Here is a 24,770-nt window from a genome sequence, read left to right on the forward strand (position 1 = left end):
GGTTTGTGGATCACATATGTTGGGATGTTGGTTCACTGGGTGCTCTATTAATGATAATTATGGTTGACTGTCACTTATGATGCACTTATGGTGGTGCTAAAGAGCACTTTGTTTAAATTGAAAAGTACATTTTACAATTATGAATTTCCTTTGCACAGTCACCAGCATGAAAGTTACTAATTATTTCTGTTTATTTGCTTTATAGGAAACCACAGCTAATTAACAGTTTTCAATCATGCTCAATCACCAATAAAAGAATTGAATTGAACCTGAAATCCTGGACTCCTGATTCTGACAGATCATCTATGGTGGGTTAGTTTCCCCGCACCAGCAACAGTTTCTTCAGGATAGCCAAAGTCAGACGATCCTTCTTTTTCAAATTGAGTAAATCCAATGCATTATTTTTTAAACTAGGGAGCTGCATTTTCAGTCTTATTGTTCATTACTTTTTCAAGTTGAAAAATTATCTTTTAAATTGACAAACACCATGTGTATAGTTCATGGCCCAATTTAAACGGACCAAAAATTATTTGTCTCTCTCCATTCACTACTGTACAATTTTTTATTATTATTTTTTTTTTTTTTCTGAAATAAGCTCCCATTGAGCAAACTGGAAGGGGTGTGACTTTGGCTTGCTATGTGCAGGATTTGATTTTCTTTGTCGCCATCTGGTGGTAGCCTTAAGAAAAAAATGCTGTGATCCATAATTCATGCAACCAAAAAAAGCTGCTAGTAAGTGTTTGTTGGACAGTCAAGTAGCTTCACAAACGTCCTTCCCCACACATTTTCAGCATTGAAGTTGGGGGTGGGCCCAACCACAGAGGTGAGAAAAGAGGGTTTGAACTTTATTCTCTGGATACATTTTTTGTCACTTCAAAGTCACTAAACAGAATACAGCTGAGGCGGATAGGAATGTGATTATTTTTGCAGGCATTTCTTCGTAAAGCAAAGTAATTGTAGACCTGATAGTGGTGCAAGACGAAGTGTCAGAGGATCATCAGTGACAATAGGATTCACCCTCTGGGGACAATGAATGTCTTCACCAGATTTCATGACAATCTATCCAGTACAGCCGTCTGGACTGCAGTGGTGGCATTTCTCAGCAATGTCTTGTGAAAATATAGCCTTTGTGTGGATTAGTTTGGTTTGATACAATTGTGTCGGTTAAAATGTACATTAGACAAAGCAATTTCTGTATATAAAGTTATGTTCATCAAACTGGTTCCTATGTAGCCTACATATTGTAAATAAAACGTGTTGGTCCTCATCTCAAAGAGAAAATGTAAATAACAATGAAAAGTTAAATTTTCTGTTACCATTACCTTAGGTTTTAAGATTTTCTTCCTATCATCTAATCATCACCTAACCACCCATCACTCATATTTCATTCCACTGAGTTTTTTTTGTCCTTTTGTTCCATTCTGCAGATCAGAGCACCTTTCCTGGACCACAGATTCACAACATACTACCCTTCTTTGCCTTAGGAGTTGAGGATTCTTCAGGTCAGTTATCTCATAATGCTATTGTTTGTTGTATGTGCATGAAGATGTAACTTTAGCAAGAAAAAAGAACTTTGTCAAAATGCTGTATGTCCTAGCCCGGATGGAGTGGAGAAAGGGGCAAAAAATAACATTGAAATACCTTCTGCGGGACTCTTTTGCAGGAGTTGAATTTGATCCCTGAGGAGATTGTATGCAGGGAGAAAGTTCCTTTCAGTGATGGTCTGATGTTGCTGGAGAAGTTCTCGTCCGACCACCTGCAGGAGCGCCTGGAATCTATGGTATGTTTACGGTATGTCATAAATTGAAACTGACACTTTGTTGACACATTCTGTGACAGGTATGTGCACACTAAGCTTTCAGACTTTTTAAGTTATTTAGAATTATTTTGTTGAATTTTGTAAATTTTAAGGATTATAATTTATGATAGAATAATCCAAAGCATCACCCACAGACTTAAAGGGCAACTCCACCAATTTCCTGGGAGAGTACTAAATAAAAAATTAAATAAAGGAGTATAAAGCCTTTTGTGGCTCTTTTACAAAGCTGCAGGGAATCTGTTAAATTGCCTCCAGGGATGTCAGTGGCTAAGTTGCATACTGAAAAAAAACTGTACTAATCAATGTTGTTATATTGACAATTGATTAAATGAGCATGTTGTACTGTGATGTTAGTCAGTGATGAAACCACACAGGATAATCCACTGACTCTGCAGTTCCTCTACAGAGGATTGCTAGAGCATTTGTCAGCTCATTGTTTTGTTTTTACAGGGCACAACCTTACTGTTTTGTTCAGTCAACCACTGTCACCAAGCAGCTGTTTCAAACAAAAAAGCTCTGCCCGACTGAGTCTACAAAACCCACCCAGTACCAAACTGCAGACAGACATGTTAGCAACTAGCTCTTTAACATAGCATTTAGCAGCTAAAGAGCTCCATATGATTTCCAGGAATTGATGAAGAGAAAAAATTTAAGTTATAATATGTAAGATTCCCACATTGAAATGTTTATAACAACTAGACCTTTGTTATGTGTTTTGAGTTGTGCGCTTACACACGTTTTCAACAATGTTCAATCCAGAGAAATCCACCAGTTTATTCAAGGTAACAGTGCACTTCATGTGGTTGTCTGTCACTATAACTTTCAAAAAAGAGTCAGAGGGCGAGAAAGGAAGTTGGCAGATGAGACTAAACGAAACGTAACAAAGACTTAAAAACATTACTAATCTGTGAAATTTTGTCCCTGATTGATGTCAGATAGATTTTCATCAGCAATGATGGTTGCTTAGCAGTGTGTTCACCACCAGTGAAGCAGTCACCTGTCAGATTTTTGCCAGCCACGGTGGAACGTACTCTGACTGGTAGTCCTATGATTTAAGAGCAGACTTTGACTGTGCTCTGCAGGCGTGTAACAACATGTACAGAGGGTGCATATGGCTGTGTTTGAATTCAGGTCCATTCTCTCTTCCTTGGTTTCCTGAGAACCAAACCTGTAAAAGTAAACAGTTTCTTGAAAAAATAAATAGCTGTTCAGTCTCTCAGGGATGCCACTGGGCATCGCCACATGGATCTTAATGGCACAACCTTGTCTACACCAAACTACTATATTCTGTGATGCTTCCATATATTGTATGTAGAAATACCACTTGTGTAGGTGATGCAACAATACGTGATTTTGCAGGCGGATGTGAACCGCCAAGTTAACAAAATTAAAATAACAGCTTATGTATAAAAGGCTCAAAATAAAATGTTTTTCATCAAATTTGAACGGGAAAAAAATCAAGCCTTTCGAAATTTTTTACCAAGTGGTAATTTCTACACTATAATTTTTGTCATTATCAGTTCTACAAGTATTATATATTAACAAATACTGACCCTAAACATACAGTAGTGCTACTGTATTGTACTGTACTGTATGTTTAGGGTCATTTGTTAAATACGTGATGGATTCTGCCCACTTTCAACGCATATTAATGCATTGTCTATTATGTCCATTACTACGCTCTTATTGTGAAGTAACAGTCAGTACTTCCGGTCACACATCGGTATCAGTAGCACGGTCACTACGGTCCCACTCAGTACGGAAATAATTAGAGCAAGGTAAGTGACTCAATGTCGGTGGTGTTCATCTGTTTACATTCTGTTTACATTCCGTTTACATTGTCGTGGCGTAGTAAGGAATCATGACGTTCACTTGTATGGAGTTTTAAAACGAATTCTCTTTCAAAAACTCCTTAATTTGAACATTTTAATATTAATAAAAAGTGTACACTATGTAGAGCATGACTTTTGACATTTCCGAATAAGTAGGGTGTTTGTGAAGATTCGGCATATGAGCCACTAGGCAGACTGTTAGCTGAGAGGAATCCTAGCAGGATTCACGGCACGCTGCCTCCGTCCGCCCGGCTCGAGCACCATGAGGGGGTGAGCACAAAGGATGGAGCCGGCTGACGTTATATTGAATGAGGTGCTGCGCGGTCTCTGCCCAGGTCCGTTAGCCTGTTTTTGGATGTTTTTGCTCATAGCTAAACATGGTAGGAATTTAAATGGAGTTTGGCGTTTGATGCCCTTGACACAAGAGAACGGAACATATTTAAACCTTAGCTGTAATGAAAGTGTGCACCTGCAAAGCTTATGTATGAGCAAGAAAAGTAGGTCTTAAAGCTCATATGCAGGTGTTCACATTTGTTGTTGTGCAGCAGTAATGAATTCATTTTGATAGCCAAGTTAATCTCGGTCTGTAATTCTTTCAAAGGACAGTCACAGTGGGGGAGGTGTGTATGAGGCAATCATGGATGGTGTTTCATCATTTATGAAGAAGCAGTCCATTATCTGTCTCATTGAACTAAACAAACTTTTCACAAGTTCAGGTGAACAAAAATAGTGAGTCACGGTTGCTGTACATAGCTGGCTATGTTCACCATGTTCCTTCCTTCTAATTTGAATGGCGAATTCTATTCTAACAAATTCTAACGACTCTAAATGAACAGCATACAATAAGAACCATATGTCTTTTTAGGTATTAGGATCCAAAATACTATGGCTGGTCACGCAGGCAATTATATTATGTCTTTGCCAATCAACAATGGGCGTCGTTACAGAAAAAAATAAAGAAATAGTGGATGAGTGTCTTTTCAGACCCAGGCTCCATCAAAATGGACGAACCTGACACACACAGCTACCTTATTAAGTGTCCAGGTCATATTTCTGTCATCCATCATTTTTTCTGTGTAGAGACTGTTTTGCTGAATTGGTAGAAAATGACTTTATAGTAAACTATTGACATCGCTGTGGTGAAGCAGAGCTGTTGTCTCTTTTTAAAAAGCCTTTTGTGTTTAATTACTCGACCGTATACAGAACTGAGAGGAGGTGAAAACAGGTCGGTTTAACTCCGCCTCCAACAGTAGGCTACTTTATGTTGTTTACAAAGTTTATTATTAGAAGGCAGGCCAGCTCAATATCAGTGGCGTGATGTGGGGAAAATTTGCGAGGAAGCCAAGTGAGACGACCTCTAAGCTGTGTATTTTTTACGGGGTTGGGGGCAGAAAATCATATGTTGCAATTTATATGTTGCTATTTCATGTAGTCAATGAACTATTAGAGCACCCAGCATCATTTTACCAGAACTTACACACGCTTATTATCTAACCCAGGGGTTCCCAAACTTTTCCATGCCAAGGCCCCCCAAACAGCATTAGCTTCTGGCCGGGGACCCCTAAACCCACAGACAATGCTACAAAATGTGATTTTTTTTTTCCGGCTGCACTTTTTTCCTCTCCAATTGTGTGAGGTTTTTTAGCACAAGCAATGTGGTACGAGGCTAAAAATGATGCCTTCACGGTAGCTTGCTGTGAATGCAGCAAATTGCCTGGTCAAATGCTCTTCTTTACGTCTGAAGAAGTCTGTTTTATCGGCCTCTGCCGGATGTTTTTGTATCAAGTGACGCTAAAATTATTTTTTACTAAATACTCTAAATCTCCACCCTTCATAATTAATAATTTTGCTAGCCTACTAAGATATAAACACAAATCATCAAATCTTCCGTTATTTCATTCAATGACGTTGATGATAACATACTGTGATTTGATTGGCGTGCTGCCAACGAGTTTGCGGCTTCCCTTGACACTGTCCTGACCAATCACAGGGGAGCAGTGTCGTGACAATAGCCTCACCTGATTGGTTAATCTTTTTTTTTTTTTCACCAAGGGAGGCCTCCTCACAGACAACAGAGTGCAGTACCATGTTTTCAACGCTCATTCACCACGTAACATTTAGAGGGCCGCTGTTTTACACATCATAAAACGCTCAATAATTAATGAAGAGAGACATGGAGGAGACGATAGACACAACACAGAAGGGTTACGTAAACTGTTAAAGTGTTTTCATTAAATGACGGTTATATTCTGAAAAAAGTGAGGAAGCCTCGCTTCCCTTGGCCTCCGCAAGAAAACGCCACTGCTCAATTTATGTGTATTATTAACATTAAAATATTCTCTGCTCCTGGTGGTCCATCGAGTGGACAGACCGGTAAACCAAACTCCATTCTAAAAGCAGGTGTTTTAAAGTAGGGCCTTATTTTTTCACAGAAAAAACTGTAGTTACAACTTTACAAAGGCTCTTTTTTGATTCACTTCAGTCTACAGGCACAATCGGCACACATGGCATTCACTCAGTAACATCATTAACTAACCTGTGATGAGGTGTTTGACACAGATGGACACCTATTGACTGGCCAGGTCTCATGGTTTACAATTTTCATCCTCTGTGGCTGGCCTGAAGCCACAGATCTCTTCTGAAATCTGCGGTGTTCAGGGAAAGTGGGAATTTCTCTGAGGTCAGGTTCCAGGTTCCCACGCCACTTTTTCTCAGTGTGTTATGTAATAGTAATGTACCCCCCATGTGTCAACAACCAGTCCTTTCTTTTCCTCGGACACATGAACCTTCCTTCTGTAGCCAAGCAATGAAGTAGTTCTTGCTGTACACAATGCGTAAATGATCCTCTGTAATTCATTACCTGCAGAACAGGTGAAACAACCACACCATTGAACACTTTGTCGCATAACCCCTCATGTAAATGGACTTGTATTTATATAACACTTTTCAAGTCTACTGACCGCTGAAAACACTTAACACTCGTCACATGTACCCATTCACACACACTTTCATACACTGATGGCAGAGGCTGCCATGCAAGGTGGCGAGCTGCTCTACCTCCTGAGCTACATGTGGCTGTGTACTCACAATAGTTCTTTGGTATTGGTGTCTTTACAGTGTATGCATCTTAATATTGTAATTTGGTTTACAGCAGTTTCAGACATTTCTCATTTTATAAGCATTTCTGAGAAATCTAAAACTTTTAAATAGTTTAGAAACCGTATTTTTTTCACAAATGCTAAAATCAGTTAGGGATGCACGATGTATATCGGAGAGATAAATTATCACCCCAGTAATGGAAAATTTACATTATTGGTTATCGGCAGATCAGAAATTATAGCTGATAAATCTAGCTGATAACAAGTGCAGCATCTACACACAGTAGGTGGTGGTATGCACCTTTTTTAAAGTTGTTTTGTGTGCAGCCAATAAACACAAAAGAACAGACATGCTGTTGTCACGTTCATCACGTCAAACTTTTGCACCTGTGTACATAAGCAACACAATGTAGACAAGAGCCACACATGTCTTCACTGGTGTGGACGTTTCTTTTTACACGAAGACAACACAAGAGAAAAAGTCTTAAGTTTAACCATAAAATCTTGTCACAGCTATGGAATATCAAGTAATCTGAATCTTTGATCACTACATCTTAGCCTTTCTTGCACTCGTGTGCATAAAAAATGCATAAAAATATTGGTTTCTATTATTGGTTATTTTATCAGTATCAGCCATGAGAGTCAGGTAATTATTGTTTATCGTATTGGCTGAAAAACATCCTTATGCATTCCTACAATCAGTTCTGGGTACTGCTCTGGACTCAATTTAGGTTTTTTATTTCAATTTTATTTTACACTTCTGGTTATAAGTATATCATTTTATAGTTATAAACTGCTTTCTAATCAACACTGTATATGTCTGTCACTGTTTTCTTTCCATCTTCATCAGCTGTGAAATGTGTGGTATCTGGGCTTTATTTGGGAGTGATGAGTGCCTGTCGGTTCAGTGCACCAGTGCTATGAAGATTGCTCACAGGGGCCCTGATGCCTTCCGCTTTGAGAATGTCAACGGCTTCACCAACTGCTGTTTTGGCTTCCACCGCCTGTCTATTGTGGACCAGCTGTATGGCATGCAGCCCTTGCGCATTAAGAAGTTTCCTTTCTTGTGGCTCTGCTACAATGGAGAGATTTACAACCATCACACGGTAAGGATATGCTGATGCTTCTCTGAAACCATTGGTGGTTGGTGTCACTTGATAAACTCTTTTTCTGAATATCTTTAGTGGATTTGCACAATCCCTTGTTCCTGTTTTGTTATTGTTTAACAACCAAATAGGTGTCATATAATATAGCTTGACCAAAACAGCATTTTTGAGGCTGATTATTATTGGTTATTGATGTATGGGCAGATGTTCTTCCCTTACACGAACATATTTAAGATCTTTCAAAGTGTTTATTGTAGTTTAAGTTCTGCTATGAAATGTAAACTTTAAGCATGTCCGAAAATGGCCATTTCAAAATTTGATGCAGGTTCTATATGTTTAACAAGACAGGAGGGCACACATTTAGAGGCAAAAGAGGCCGTTTCAAACATAGGTCCGAAGTTTCCTCTTTTTTTTCCCAACACAGCGTCATGTTATATCATATAAGGGAGTCGGTGTCCATCACTCTGCCTCAGCTCAATGTTTGGTGGTAAGTGGCCCCGAGTCTGAGCACCTGTAATTTAGTCTTTATTTACATCAGTAATTTGAGTTTGTGCAATCTGCACAAACTCAAATTACTGTGATGTCAGTTCGGAGTCCACTGTTTCCTAACAGAAAAAGGCCGCTAATTGTTAGCTAGCTTTGGTGCCTGGTGTGTTGACCCAGTGAGACCAACTGCAGCTGCAATTACTTCAGTACACACAGCTGCTTCATGATGACCTGGTCCATCGTCACCAGGTGGCTGGTAACGTTACTGCCACTGCTGGAAAATGTGAGCTGTGCACTGTAAGTCAGTCAGTAAGTTTTTTTTTTTTTTTTTTAAATGCTTGTCGAATTTCAGATTAATCAGCATAATGATTTCAATAGTGAGAAGCAAGATGTGGCAAGTATTTACTAGTGAAAGATAGCATTTTATAAGTCAGACCACAAGTTATCATGGTGTTGGAGGGTTCTGTATTTAGGTGTTTTGTTATTTGGCTCAATTGTCATGTGTTTTCAAGGTAAATGCCATTTGATTTGTCTGTTAATTTAATAATTTATTTGCTTGCAAGTTATGTTAGTATTATGCTAGATTCATAATGGATTCGAGCTGAACTATTTTTAAGGGACATGTCACCTGCAACTTTTTTTAATTTGCCATGGTGAGCATTTTAATTTGACTGGCTTTGAGCCATGTAAAGTATGCCTTCAATCATCTGAATATCAGGAAAAACTGAGCATTGTAAACTTCACACAGGTAGATTTTGTGGCAGGGCTGTTTGAAGTTGTTTAGTTTGGCTGTTATAATTACATTTTCTTTAACGTTTTCTGCTCTGAAACAATTCTGCAGACAGCTTTGAAAACTGCTGCAAAGGAGAAGAGGACCTGAAGCTGTAGAGACGAGCCACATGTATATACTGTATTTGTATGTATATTAGTGTGAAACCAGCACACATGTTTTTGTTTCCAGGTTTCAGGTTGAGATTGTTATAAATATAAGCAAAGTCACATCAGTCGTGCAACCATTTTCCTATTATCCTCAGCCAAAGACATACTCGATCACAGATCACTTGTGCTTATTGTACATTGTTAAAAAACTGACATCTGTGTATTTTGATATAGAGCCAGATGATTATTAAAACATTTTCTATCAACATAATGATGACTCGTAGCTTTAATTGAAAGCATGCTGATTTCTAGTTTTAAATGGGTAATGTGTTTTCTTTTGACCATATACTGAACATTTGTTAAATCCACATAGTTGTGACAGTTGCAACAGCTTTCTTAATCTCATCAGAGGAGAAGACACAGGACACTGGGAGGAATATTGTCATTGAAGAACTTGTGTGAGATACCTAGTGCTGTAGGTGAATTTCCTGACACCTGTTACTCAAATCAGGTGTTAAAATAAAAGCTAGGTTCTGAATAAAGGCCAGTTGGAGAAAAACAAGGGTGCATGAGCTCCTGTTGCAATATTATAAATGCTTACATGTCTTGATTATTCATCCAAATTCTATAGATACATTTTATACCTGATGCAAGGTGTAGATTTTGTAGGCCTATACATATCTGGTACAAAACTGTGCCATCAAACAAAGATTGAGAAAAATAAGTTTCATAGATATTGGCAAATACTTGCTTTTATTGGACACAGGAATGTAGAAATACTGGCCTTTCTAATATATATGCCTTTAAATAAATGTGCGGGTTACCCTTGTAGTCAAGTGTAAGTAAAGATTCAGCATTTTCTAAGAATTTACGGTAATGTCCTCATCCTTTGAGTTGAGATAAAGAGAGGCAGGACCACTATTGCAGCGCTTATGTTAACAGCACCACGGCCCACGCAGGCTTGTTGAGGAGAATTAATGCCGGGCCGCTCTAACAGCATTTACTGTAAACATTTCCTCACCAGACAGGTGGACACACAGACAATGAAAACAATGGTTTCAGTTTGGCCAAGTGTCTTGGAAAACTGATAAATACATAGCCTGGCTGAATCTGCATGACAACAATGAGACCACAGACACTGATCCCGAACAATTTCATGGATCGATGCCAACATTTGGTAGTTAGGAGAAATGTCAAATTAGATATGAACGTTGGGAATTGTTTGTTTTGAAATGAGCGGATATTTGCAGCTTGAGAAAGTTTGCATGCCTGTGTGAGGCTGAGCGCAGAGGCCGGAGAACAATGAGTTATGGCTGAGGGGATAAGGCTCCTTCCAAAATGAGTCCTTGTGCACCTCAGTGCTCTGTATGTCCGCCCTGAAGGCAGTGGGGTGAGGTGGGTTTTTTTTTTTTTTTTTTTTCCAATCTGTTCATTGAATTTTTGCAGACATAACAGCATGGCATATCAAATACAAAGTTGGTATGATGTCTGAAGTGACAAGCACAACTTTGTCCCTTCAACCCTCCCCAAACCCACCCACCTCCCTTCCCTAGCGGTCACAGCAAGAATCAACACTAGTTAGAAAAGCACATGGACTCCATGTGAAAAACAAAAACCTAAATGAATAAACAAATAGATAAATAAATTAAATAAATGAATTAACATTTATATTTCTACATATCAAAACAGAATTGGATACAAAAAGAGACTAAAGAGGAGAAAGCAAGGGGGGATTTTCTCTCTCCCGCAGACTCTGCCTAGGAAGTATTATCAGTGTCTGTAATAGTTATTCCATTTGTGGGAAATTACGTTTGTAGTAGGCAGCGGCTATTACGTTTGTGGAAAATGTATTACATTTGTGGGTTTATTACATTAAATGCTGCAGATTTTTATTACATTTGTGGGTTATTACGTTTGTGGACATTATTACATTGGCGGGTGTTATAGTCCTGTTCTATTGAGGTTGCAATGCATGTAATGAGCATATTGTTCTGCTCTGTAAGGTCGGGTGTGGGGACACAAAGTATGCTGGCAGCTGTGTTGCTTATACAGTGGAATGCAAAAGTTTGGGCACGGGTCATAATGACCGCTCACCGCTGTCAACGTTTTTTGTCCCTCTGATCCATGTCTTCATGTCACTCTGCAAGTAGTCCATTCATTTGTCATGATGGAACTTCATTCAAAGCAGAGCTCCACCAAAGAGCCTGCAATCGTTGCGGAAGGTTGTCTGATGTGTTCTAAGAATTTTGGACGTGTGGGGCGAACTATTTCTTACTTAGCTGAAGCCGACAACGGGTATTTCCTGCACACGTGTTAATAAAACGATTTAGTAATTCATCAGACGCAGGACGCGTACCTAACAACATCCCTGAGGCAGTGCTTACTGTGTGAATGGCAGTGTGAATATGTCTTAAGGGATAGCTCCCATGATACATTGCCAAATCTCTCCAGCAGTTTGTCAGTCTATGAAGGAACATTACAGTTCACCTAACCTGCATGTTTTTGTGTGGAAACCCATGCAGAAACCAGAACAATATTGTCACCCAATTTTCCAGATATTGTTCATATTAATATATTTTTGAATGATTTAAAGTCAACATCATTCATCTGTTCCTTCCATCTTGTCAACTTTGTTCTGTTTTGGATTGACACACAATGTGAACAGTGATATAAGAATGTACAGCCTGTACTTGCACTTAATATTGTGTGGCCACCTCTGCCTTGGACAGCCTTAATGATAAAAGCTATGCTGCCAACATCTGCTGCAAGTCTCAGAGTTTGGACACCTAACTTACACTGACCACTCAGCAAAAACATCATGGCATGTCATGATGAACCAGTGGCCCTCTGCTAGAGTACACTGGTTCCATTCAGCCAGAGTAATCATGTACTCAGAAGAAATTTGCCCAAGCTCACGGCCCAAAAACCCATGCAGGAAAAATATGAAGCGAGACTAACATGTATAAACATATGAAATATATTACATCAGACAGACCAATACAGGACCAAGCGCCAGGAAATTTAGAAAAAGTGAAGTGACAGAAAGAATGGCAAGTTTTATAAAATCAGCTTTGGTCTCACTGACAAACTGTTCTTTTGGCTGTGCCAAAATAATAGGGCTGACCCGAATGCCTCCGAGCTTCTCATGCGACCATAGTAATGAACAACCTAATCAGTATTCAAACGCCCGCCTAGAGCACTATCTCATTTGTTACTCATCATGACTGGAGTAATAGCAGGGTGTGTACAGGTGTTTTAATTTAGTGTTTTCAAGGTTTGAAAAGTGCTTGGATTTTGGATAAAGTGCTGGATACTGCCATCTGTTTTTTAAGTCTACTTAAAAAACAGATGACACCCAGTATTTGACACTTCCACTTTATCTAATCTTTTCAGCCCCAGTGGTTGCTGTTTAAAATAACCCTGTTTGTGCTATTTCTCCAATTTCTTTTCAGCTGAAGAAGCAGTTTGAGTTTGATTACCAGACCAAAGTTGATGGTGAGGTTTTGCTCCATCTGTATGACCGCTTTGGTATCCAGAAGATGGCTTCTCTCCTGGATGGTGTCTTTGCTTTTATTCTGCTGGACACTTCCAACAGAAAAGTCTTTCTGGGTAGAGATACGTATGGTGTCCGGCCTTTGTTCAAATTCCTCACAGACGATGGATTCCTTGCAGTATGCTCAGAAGCCAAAGGTAATGGGATAGTTTATGACCCCTCTTTGAATCTTTTACACTCTTGTGTTTTACAGCTTTTTAGCATTGCTTAACTTGTTATTGTGATTGAAGGCCTTACAGACCTTACTCATGCAATGGACACCCATGCCAACATCATCCCCTTCCTCCCTGGATACTTTGAGGTCTTTGATTTGAAGCAGAACGGCAAAGTTCAGTCCATTCAAATGGGGCCGTTTCACTGCTGCACAAAAGAGCCTGCTCATAGCATCTACGACACTGTGGAGAGACTGCCTACAAGTATGAGACTGTTTACAATTAACTTGTGTTAATTTAGTCTTTTGGTTAACATTTTGTTTGAACATTTTTAAAACTGATGTCCCCATAGGTTTTGAGGAGGAAACTGTGAAAGTGAACATCAGAACCCTGTTTGAGAATGCTGTAAGGAAACGTCTCATGGCTCACAGGAGAATTGGCTGTCTTCTGTCAGGTAAACTAAATTCTGCCATCTATGTACTGAGGCAGCCTCTGTGGCCGTGTGTTAACAGTGATGGGAAGAAAGATGTAAAGATGCAAAACTTATAATTTATTTGAACTTACATAAAAACATGGAAAAACAATATAAGCCTTCATAAAACAAACAAACAAAAAAACACGTATTGCCTTGTGTGACAGTAAATATCATAAGATTAATCAAATCAACCATTTTAGTTCATTTCTTGTTATTTTTGTCAGTAATTTGGCTTTAATACACCCTTTCTGACACTTGGCCTTGGGAAATCTATGCCTTCAGACACCACTTGACTCCTGATCACAGCATGAATGGGCCTGATTATATTATAGTGGTTAGCCTAACAGCTTCCTGCCAGACACTGACCAGCTCGTGTGAACTAGTGAACATTTCTGACGGTCACTGACAATGTGATTGTTTGAAAATGGTGGTGTGACCAGCCCAATGGCTAACTGACTGTCAAGACTGAAGAATACAACAGGCTAATGCTAATGTACAACATCTAAGAAAATATTGGTCAGATAATATAAAATACAAGCCAGTCATATTGTTTTCAACATGCTTTATGTTGCCATGGTGATGGCGGCATAATTTTTTCACCTTTATTGTTCAGAACCTTATTTATTCATCCATTTATAATTTCGGTTTTGTGAGTAGCATAAAGTTACTACGAGTAGCATTTCATTATATACCAGTTTTGATGATGAACCTTATACCATTTACCATTTAGCTTAGCCTGAATGTAGTTCTTTTCTGGACAGCGTTATTGATGAAGCAGGTGGGCATTCATTTGGTTTGTGTTCATGATCTTCAGGTGGCCTGGACTCCAGTTTGGTTGCTGCTACACTGTTGAAACTGGTCAAGGAGGAGAAGTTGCAGTATCCTATTCAGACATTTTCTATTGGGTCAGAGGACAGTCCAGACGTGATAGCTGCTCGCAAGGTCAGTTCTTGTGATAGAAGGCTGTCATTTGTTTTCCCCTTTCAGCAATGTTTACGGTTACAAAACATCAGCTTGGTGTTCATTTTTAGTCAGCTGGCTTGTATTTGTCAGGTTGCAACTCACATCGGCAGTGAACACCACGAGGTGAACTTCACTGTGGAAGAAGGCATCCAAGCTGTGGAGGAAGTCATCTTTCACCTGGAGACTTATGACATCACCACCATACGTGCCTCTGTTGGTGAGTGTGGGGTGTAGCAAAAATACTAAATTGTATTGAAAGATGAAGGTTGTCACATGTATTCCATACCTCGGTTAGGCAAGCTGAGTGGCAAAAAATATAGACAGAAAAATGTAGACAGCAATTTGAATACAAAGTAATTTGCTGTGATGAGCTTAGGAAGTAACCGTTTGCAGTAAACAAGGTGCAATGAGCACAACTCAGAATGTGCATATGGTTATAGATAATGGAAAAGGAAATGGGTAGGAAGAAAAAATTATTCGATGATGATACACTGTAGTCTCTTCTGCCTTCTCCATCTTTAACCAGTTTTTAAAGAAAATCTAAAAATACACACATACAAGCTCCAGAATTGTTTTTCCTTGAAGTATAAAGATGAGGGAAAAAGAAGCCCTATTTACCAATCAACAGGTCTAGCTGTTGTTAATGGGCAATCATTTCACTTTTACATAACAATTGAAATTTTCAAGCTGCTTGATAGCTCAATTAAAAGTGTTGGTGCACCATTTACTGAGGATGCGCAATCAGCAGGGACATGGGTTCAAATCCATCCTGTCGCCTTTAGCTAAGTAAGGAGAAAAAAACAAGTTACAGGTGAAAAAAACAATGGAAATTTTCATCTGTTTGATAGAATAAACCAAAAAATGTGTTCAATACAAACACTGTCTTTGGTAAAAAAAACCCAGAAACATACTGAATTAGAATTGGTTGCATGGAAATCAGACTAAATAGCTTTTTTAACCATGCAAAAAGTAGAATAGTTAAAGTAACACATCATAAACAGAATAATAAAAATATAATGCAGTGCTGTAGAATATCATGCTTCACTATTGTCTAAAAAATAGACAGCTCAGTCAACAACTTGACAAATATAGGAGTTATTGCAGGGCTGTTGTGTTGGAGTGCACAGGTGTGCTTAACAAACTGGTAACTAGTATTTAGGCTGTTAGGCTTATGCAACTTATTTATACCAAGTGACATAATCTGAGTTATTGAGAGTACCAAAACATTTTTAAGGAAGTTAGAAATTACTCTGGTAGGAGTTCCAATTTGCTTTCTGAAATTTTTTGGCATTTTGCATTGATTCTGTAAAAATGACCATCTTTGTCACTTATGATCAAGAAAAAATCTACATTACTCATAAATCCATGATAGCAAAAAGAAACAGCAACTGATTCAGTGCAAGGAATGCACGCACACAATGAATTTCCTAAGTTAGGAGTTCAAAGCTTTGTCTGTTGGAATCCATACACACCACTGATCCAAAATACAGTATACTACTGAAATGTAATTAAATAAGTCCATTGACTGTTTTCTGAAAGTTTGAACACCATCCTGATTGATCAGCTCATTGATGTGACAAAAATGTGTCTGAGTATGCTGCATCACGGCATTCCTTTTCCTCCTGACTAGGTCGTTGGAATCCAGGGAGATTAGTTAAATGGTAAGAGGTGGGGGGGACAAGTCCGTCTAGCCCTCGGAGCCGGCTGAGTGGGAGCGTAGCGTGGGTGCAGGGAGTGTTAGTGGCAAAATGAGGCATTCGGTTGGGTTTGAAACTCACCAACATGTGGGATATTTACTGTACCACAACCTCACATGACTGCATCACATCAATGAGAAAAAGGTAGAATCAACAATACAATATGTAATAATGCAATGATAATACCTTCAAATAACAAATAACCCAAACAAGAAATATTCTTTAAGCTGTCAAAAAATATTGTGTCCATATTATGAAATCATCACATCGTATATATGACATGTCATGAAAAACATATTGAAGTTCTATAGAAGCTTTTCATTAAGTATGATGAATGAAAGATGTAATATATAACATTTCTACATTAAAAGTCTAAAAACAACTAGGCCTTTTTTATAGTATAAATATAACGTGAAAGAAACTTTAAAACATTACCTTGTCCGTGAAGATTTCTGCCTGAGTGACGTCATTTTCATCAACAATGGTGGTTGTTTATCAGTGAAGCAGTGTTTCCTGCAGGATATACTGAGACTATGGCGGGTGGACGCCGGACCCTGTAGGGGGGTGCAGGGGCATGCTTCCCCAGAACTTTGGGAAAAAAATTAAGAGGCTATGTCAAAAAATAACATGACCATAATGAGATAATACTAAGCTTTGGCTATTCTAATATTTGGTATTTCTCCATGACATTACTTTCTATATGCACTATTATAATTTTCACGCCTTTGCATTGTGGTGGGTTTGTATAAGGGCACTTTTATTATTCAATTATAGAAGTTCATATTGTGACTTGACAATTTTGTGTGCCATGGCTTTGTAATCAAGCTCTTGTCTCTGTTTCTTCCACTGTAGGGATGTACTTGGTGTCAAAGTACATAAAGGAGAAGTCAGACAGTGTGGTGATCTTCTCTGGAGAGGGTGCTGATGAGCTGGCTCAGGGATACATTTACTTCCACAAGGCAAGTCCTCCAGAGACCAGTCCCAATAATGTTTGACTAATGTGTAGCTTTTTTGTCTTGCAAGGCAAACACATTTGGCATGGAAACATTTTGTGTTAATATGTATTAGATTATATATGGTGGTATACTGAAATGATTAGTAAATATTATGTTGGCCCACAGAGTTCAGCAGTTCAGGGGGAGTTCCACATGGAAGCAGTTCAGTAAAAGTTATGGATCTCCTCATTTAATTGAGTGGAGTAGCAGCCACTGAACAAACTAGGAAAAAGAACTGGGAGTATGTACCAATAAGTGGCACCATGTGACCAACTAAACTCCCTGAGGGGAGTATGCTGCAGAGTCAGTCAACAGTGGGTGAAAACATTATGTCTGCTGACCTCTAGTGGCTGAAGTTCTCACCTTGCTGCAGGGATGTAGAAGTGGGGCTTCTTCCTACAAGTTTGTCTTTATTTTTCAGCTTACCTTGAGGAAGAGCAGAGAGAGAGAGAAGGGTGATATGCAACCCATGGTCTTTGGTGAATTAATTCTGGGGCTGTTACTTGTTTTCTCTCACACTAGGCACATAGGCACCCCTATTATCATGCTGGCCTAACCAAGTCATTATTTTAACTTGCAGTAAAAATAAACAAATCTTCAGCAGAGGAAGGACTAAATGATGGGGAGGTTTTATAGTCCACAAAACATTTCTGGAGCTTCACTGCCAAACAGCTATGCATTTTTCTCCTAAACAACTGAAGAAGATGAGGAATTTAAAGTTAAAGTTTAAAAATGTTTTTAAAAAAAAGCAACTGAAAAAAAACACAACATGGATCTGTACATATACGCCATATATATATCTGGCGTAATGCAAGTCTCCAAAAGCTCCCACATTTTTAAAACTCTTTTTAAGCTGAACTCTTGGCTGTAGTGCACCCCGTCTAAAGCTGGTGAACCAGCTCTCCCATATGTTGAGGATGTAAATAATATCTTTTCAAATCAGTTTGGGATCTTGGCGAAACTTTACCTGATTTTATCGGCATGTGGGTGAGTAGATATGACGGAATTTACATTTTTGGGTGAACTGTTTCTTTAAGTTGCTGCCCCTTCAATCCACTTTCATTCTATGCAGTCGTGATAAAAAGTTTAACATATACTTGAAGAGAACATGTACATCTTGTCAGTCTTCAGTCCCAATGATTTCTACAGCTCTCATGTTTCTGTGATGAATGAGTGGAACACAAACTACTTTGTCACAAAAACATTCATGAAGTTTGGTTCAATAATGAATTTATTATAGGTCTTCTGACAATGTGACCAAATCTGCTGGATCAAAAATATACATACAGTAATTTGAACAATCATGTTGGTAATTATAGAACGTTGTGTGAATCAAATGTTCTTTGTAGCCTCTTAACTTCTTCTGAGTGATTCTGATTGATAACAGCTGGTGACTTTTCTGGGCCCATTTTAATAGGACTTGTTTGATACAGCCATTAGACTCAGCCACAAACACTACAATGGGAAAGTCTAAGGAGCTCAGCATTGATCTGAAAGAGTGCATTATTGATTTGAACAAGTCAGGAAAGTCACTTGGAGCCATTTCAAATCAGTTACAGGTTCAAGGACCAACTGTACAAACACCTGTTTGTAAGTATAAAGTGCATGGCACAGTTGTGTCACTGCCACGATCAGGAAGAAAACACAAACTGTCACCTGCTGCTGAGAGAAAACTGGTCAGGATGGTGAAGAGTCAACCAAAACCACCAAAAAGGAAGTCTGCAATGAATCAGAAGCTGCTGGAAGACAGGTGACAGTGACCACATTCAAGTGTGATTTACATCAACATGAGCTGAGAGGCTGCCGTGTTAGAAAGAAGCCCTTGCTCCAGACACAGCACCTTACAGCTGGACTGAAGTTTGCTGCTGATCACATGGACAAAGAAAAAAACCTTGTGGAGGAAAACTCTGTGGTCACATGAAACAAAAACTGAGTTGTTTGGCCACAATGAGCAGCAATATGTTTGGAGGAGAGAAGGTGAGGCCTTTAACCCAACAAAATTCCAAATTCTTCAGGAAAACCTAAAATCATCAGCAGAAGATGGGTCGTGGGTGCAGTTGGGTGTTCCAACGGGACAATGATCCCAAACACACATCAGAAGTGGTAAAGGAACGGATCAATCAGGCTAGAATTGAGGTTTTGGAACGGCCTTCACAAAGTTGAGACTTGAACCCCATCAGAACATGTGGACTGTGCTCAAATCAAATGAGGACCCAGTAACCATAGTTACCTTTTCAGCAGCGGCAGTGTCCGTTTAGAGAGAGCCAAACGTGTGCGCAACTGATGTTAATATAATAGAATATGAGCACTTCATATAAAAAATACTGCTGGTCCTGTGTTGTTGGAATTTGTCTTTGGCATTGGGATTGCTGTTGTGACTTTTATGAAAAATGATATATGTCTGAACGTGTTGCATTGCTGTCAGATGACACGTTTTGAAAGTATCTCAAATGACATGTAAATGTTGGTGTTACAGTGCTGTCCTCTTCCTTCAGGCTCCATCTCCCAAAGCAGCAGCAGAGGACAGTGTTCGACTGATGAAGGAGCTCTACCTGTTTGATGTCCTCCGTGCTGATCGCACCACTGCTGCACATGGGTAACACCTTTCACTTCATTATCCACCACGGCCACCACTAAAAGGTTCAGACTGGATACATACTCCATGAGCAAAATTACACATCAGGTTGTCCATGAACTATAAACCAGCAAAAGAGGTGAAGTCTGTTGTCTCTCTTCTGTGCCCAGTGTAAATGCTGCAATTATTTGACATTTTTGGATGATTAAACAATTATTCTGCTGTCTGTCTTTGGATGCTGGTGGCAACTGTGGAATTGAATTTTCAAGCGTTTCAAAGAAAATATCTGTGCTCAAAATGTTCCATCAGTGTACTTTCTGTTTTCTTACTTTTATTAAGCAAGTCAGTTAACTAATTGGGAAGAAAAGCACTGACATAACGTACTGGCATAGAAATTGCACTAATTAGTATTGTGCAACAGCTTTTAGGAATGTTAATTTTCAGTCGCCTTGATGAAACGCCTGAAAGGTTTTAGATCTCATCTTAAATTTAACCACTCAAAAGTAACTCCTTCATGAGAGGAATGAGATTAAGTGGTCAACAGCAACATGATTGAAGAGCCTGAACATTAAAATAAATAATGCATTATAATTAGAGCAAAATGTGATTACTTAAATCTTAATAATGAGCCTGAATATCTGCAGGGATGAAAACCACCAAACCAATGAGGTCATACTAGTTTTGATAAAAGTAAATTAACTGAAATAAAAGTACCTGAGTGATGACCAGTGATGAATGATGGTGATGGAACTATTAACTATTGTATAAAGTGCCAGTGAATGAGTAATATATAGCGAACATTATTTTCTGTTGTCTGTATCTACAAGTCTTACAGTCATCCTGCCTCTTCATTTATAGATCATCCGATAAATTAAGGACTGTATTCTGTATTTATTTGTCTCGACTGATGTTCCTTTTTATCTTTCAGTCTGGAGCTCAGAGTGCCTTTCCTGGACCACAGACTCACAGCATACTACCTCTCTCTGCCCGAGGAGATGAGGATTCCTAAGGTCAGTTGATCTGTACAGCTGTTGTGTTGTCTGGGCATGTGAGCCAGTGTTAATTTCACTGTCTGAAACATGGAGCATGCCTTTTAACAATAGTGTTGTATTTCCTGTGTAAGCAGCATGGAGTGGAGAAGTATCTTCTCAGGGACTCCTTCAAAGGTCTCAATCTGATCCCTGATGAGATCCTGTGGAGGCGTAAAGAGGCCTTCAGTGATGGTATGATGTCTGTGAAGAAGTCCTGGTACACACACCTGCAGGAGCACCTAGACTCTATGGTACAGTATGTGTTACTGTTATAAAGTTTGGTTTCTCAAACCATCGTCCCAATCCATAAAGGAAAATGTTTCAGATCTGTTCAATTTAGTACTTATTCTGCGTACACAACTACTGACTGGTACTGAGGACATTCTGGTAACGACAGCATAAGTGTTTGGAAGTGCAACTGAAGGTTGCCAGTAAGCTAGCTGTGCTGTCTTTAACTTGTTTTTGAAGCTTTCTCATTTAGACCCTTCTCTGGTCACGAAGTATTTGAAGCCCTGTGTGGCATTTATCCCAAAAAGTCTACTGGGGCTGATCAGTTGGATCCACAACTTTTACTACTAGCTGCTCCTGTTATAACTGATGCTTTGACGCATATTTTTAATTTAACTTTAATAACTGGAAGTATTCCAACTGTGTGGAAAACTGCTTTCGTTTCTCCATTGCACAAAGGTGGTCCTGTGGACGACTTAAATAATTATCGCCCACTCTGTAAAATGCCTTGTTTGGCTAAAATATTAGAGCGGCTTGTTAATAATAGAAAAGATTTTTATCTACTTTTAATATTTTAAATCTTCATCAGTCTGGCTACAGATCTGCACACAACACTTTGACAGGAACAACTAAAGTTGTCAACGCTTTAGATAATAAACTGGTCTGCGCAGCTCTTTTTTTTTCTAAGGCATCTGAAACACTGGACCACTCCTTACTTTTAAAGTGCCTTGAAACCATTGGTTTTGACAAGAAATCCCTTAATTGGTTCAAAAACTATTTATCAGACAGTTTTCAAGTCGTGCTAGCCGATGGTTATCGATCACATTTTTTAAGTGTATTAAAAGGGGTTCCTCAAGGATCCATCTTAGGCCCTATTTTATTTACTCTTTATATTAATGATTTTAGTATTGGCACAGCAAATAGTACAATTCATCAGTATGCCGATGACATGTGCTGCTCTCTCAACATTGAAGCCCCTTGATGCAGTGTATCACTCTGCACTCCGTTTTATTACAGGTGATGGGTTAGAATTCATCACTGTGTTCTTTATGACAAAGTTGGAATGCCTTCTTTATCTCTGAGGAGGGAACAGCACTGCATGCTTTTTATCTACAAGGCCTTGCTGCATGTTTTACCAGTTTAATCTCATTCAGAACTTGTAACTTGCACACTCATTCACAAGAGACCTTGATTTTAAACATTCCCAATGTAAGGACCGAATTGGGGAAGACTGCTTTTCAGGTCTATGCCCCTCAGAAGTGGAATGACTTACAGTGTGTTCGTGAACTAGATCGTCTTATTTCTTTAGATAGTTTCAAACGCCTATTGTTCAATGTTCTGCAGTCTGAATGTAACTGTGAATTATGATCATATTGTGTATGTTTATTCATGTCTTTTGTAATCATGGCGTCATTGGAAAAGAGAGCTTGCTCTCAATTGACCTTCCCTGAATAAATAAAGGATTCAATCAATCAAGTGTTTGTAGTGCAGGGGGTGGAGGTGGTATCAATATTGATGATCAATTCTGGATTCGTGGTGAATTATGGGATACACCTGGCTCTGAACACCATTCCAAAGTGGAACTTGGAAGTGCACACCAAGTGTGGGTTAAGTGTATAGTGTGTGTGGGATACCTACATGTACATAGGTGCTCAAGTGTGGGTACTGGGGCAGAGTTAGATTTGGCCTGTGCGTTAACACAGTAGCTAAAGGAAGTGTCTCTTTTAGAGCCCGACTTGAGTTTTGGGGCCGATACCGATATTAGTGGTAAATAAAAAAGTTCAAATATTGATATTTTGGCTGATATGCACACATATTTTGCCATGATCCCTCAAATGTGGTTATTAAACACTTGACAAAGAGATGTGATGGATATAGGAATAAACCTTATTGTCTAAAATGACATCAATCCACTGAAACACTAATCTTCACTGTGAATTTAATCATTCCATTTACCCCAAGCATTTATAAGCTCTAAGAAAGAAGTTTTCATATTGGTGCATATTGGACAACATAAACACTGATACGATATATCTGTGATGTCAGCAACCGATAAATTGGTGTGCTCTAGTCTGTTAAATAATATGTAACATTTCTGCTTTAAAATGCCTGGACCTTTCTTATATATATTTTTGAGCTGTGTACTGTACCCAGATGTTTCCAACAATTTGAATTGATTTAGCAGTGAACACAGATGGCAAATGGAGAAAAAGTTTTTTCTGTCCAACACGTTTTCTAATATATTTGGAGGAAGACAGGAACAGTCCCTCAGTGTCTGACCTGCTCTGTATCTCTTCTCAGGTGAACGATGACCAGATGGAGAGGGCTCACAAGACGTTCCCTCACAACCCTCCATGCTCCAAAGAGGCCTACTACTTCAGACAGGTGTTTGAGAAGCAGTACCCAGGCCGAGCTGAGTGGCTCTCCCATTACTGGATGCCACGCTGGATCAACGCCACCGACCCATCAGCCCGGACTCTGTCTATCTACAAACCTGATAAAGATCAATGAGCAGCCCGTCTGTCAGTCAGCAATGTGTTGGGCTTCTTAGAACATTCTACATGTGTCATACTTAGCTGTACTTTGTTTAACTCAGACTAAATTGAACCAATTTGGAATTAAGCTTGTCATCAAGTCACACTGTAAAGAAGTTTGTCAGACTTTCACAGTACCTGTCAGAGCTGGTGTTTAGGGACTTAGTTATTCATTACCTTTGACAAGTGCCCAGTGCAGGTGGATTTAAACCTCTGGCCACGCACGCACGTTTCAAACTCTGTCAAGTATGGTTAATACTTAGAAAAGTACATTTAAGGCATGTGCAATTGATGTGTGATTTTAGCCACAAGGGCTATCAAGGGATCCATCTAATTTGAAACATTTTAAAGGAGCTCTGTGGAACTTCTGTGTTGTGTTGGAAAAACATTGTTTGTTAGGACTCTGTGTTCTCTGTTAGCAGAGCCAAGGTACTCAAGAATGTGCCTAATATCACGTCCTTTGGACTGTCGTGGAAAATCCAACCCACTATAGCACTGTCTGACTGTACAACCTGCCCTGGGAGCTGATCACCCTACTGAAACATTGAGTTGCTTTTCTGTTGTGTCAAGAATTATTATTTTTTTTTTTTGTATATTGTCAAGGGCACTAAAATGTTAATCAGTTACCATAAAAACCTCTTGGATCCAAAACAGTAAAAGACAGAAAAAAGTCCAGCATTTTCCTGGTGATACTGCTTAGATAATGTAACCTCATAAATGACCACAGACGTGATGATAAATATATTTTAATATTGTCAGATTATCTTGCTATCTAACTGCTAACACCAAAAAGGCTGATGCTCCAGCTTGTTGACTAGTTTCTTATTCAATTTGCGTATAGGACATCTTTACAGCTTCTCATGGATAGAGGTGACTCATGTGAACAGTGTCAGTGAGGCTGGTTAATGCCACCTCTGCTTTGTTGACTGAGAACTAGGTGTTTTTTTAGGACTGGCTATGCAAAGAGACATTTTGTGCAAGTGTGTGTTACAGATACATAATGTTGAACAAGGGGTGGGCGATTATAATTAAAGGAAGAAACTTGTCAGTCTGATGTGAAGAAGTTTGATTTGTCAGTAGATTAAAATGGATTTCCAGAGAATTTACTATGTACGATAACAAGTTTAAACACCAACACCCTGAGGATAAATCAAACATTTTCAGCTTTATAGTCTGAAAATAATTTATTGTGAGTTTTTTTTTTATTGGATTGCATTGTATTTTTAGTCCACCTGCTCACATATACATTATCTATCTGACTTTCTTTCTCCTCAATGTCATTGTTTAACTGCTGCTACAGTAAACTCTCCTATTGGCACTAAAATGTGTTGTCTTCATGAAGTACCT

The 24,770-nt window shown here is 39.0% G+C and overlaps 1 protein-coding gene across 2 annotated transcripts; it reads left to right on the forward strand.

Annotated features, from left to right (window-relative positions):
* Positions 1–211: 211 nt before the first annotated feature.
* asns (asparagine synthetase) lies at positions 212–24,743 on the forward strand. Of its 2 annotated transcripts, XM_073463314.1 has the most exons (14): positions 212–308; positions 1,428–1,502; positions 1,664–1,780; positions 7,600–7,855; positions 12,673–12,910; positions 13,004–13,189; positions 13,278–13,379; positions 14,215–14,342; positions 14,454–14,580; positions 16,913–17,019; positions 19,551–19,651; positions 20,559–20,640; positions 20,757–20,912; positions 23,191–24,743. In XM_073463314.1, exons 4-14 carry the CDS (start codon positions 7,607–7,609, stop codon positions 23,398–23,400), a joined length of 1,686 nt encoding a protein of 561 aa, XP_073319415.1. In that variant the 5' UTR covers positions 212–308; positions 1,428–1,502; positions 1,664–1,780; positions 7,600–7,606; the 3' UTR covers positions 23,401–24,743. The 2 variants fall into 2 exon arrangements, with proteins under 2 accessions (XP_073319415.1, XP_073319414.1); XM_073463313.1 differs by lacking the exons at positions 212–308; positions 1,428–1,502; positions 1,664–1,780 and adding an exon at positions 3,581–3,597.
* The last annotated feature ends 27 nt before the right edge of the window (positions 24,744–24,770 follow it).

The sequence above is a fragment of the Pagrus major genome, chromosome 3 (assembly GCF_040436345.1).
Source record: "Pagrus major chromosome 3, Pma_NU_1.0".
In the NCBI taxonomy this organism is placed as follows: domain Eukaryota; kingdom Metazoa; phylum Chordata; class Actinopteri; order Spariformes; family Sparidae; genus Pagrus; species Pagrus major.

Excerpts from the sequence above, each read along its gene's own strand:
- asns (XM_073463314.1), top strand. The coding sequence starts at position 7,607 with ATGTGTGGTATCTGGGCTTTATTTGGGAGTGATGAGTGCCTGTCGGTT. Across the intron at positions 14,343-14,453 it reads ACGTGATAGCTGCTCGCAAG|GTTGCAACTCACATCGGCAG; the intron begins GTCAGTTCTTGT and ends TGTATTTGTCAG. Across the intron at positions 20,913-23,190 it reads AGGAGCACCTAGACTCTATG|GTGAACGATGACCAGATGGA; the intron begins GTACAGTATGTG and ends ATCTCTTCTCAG.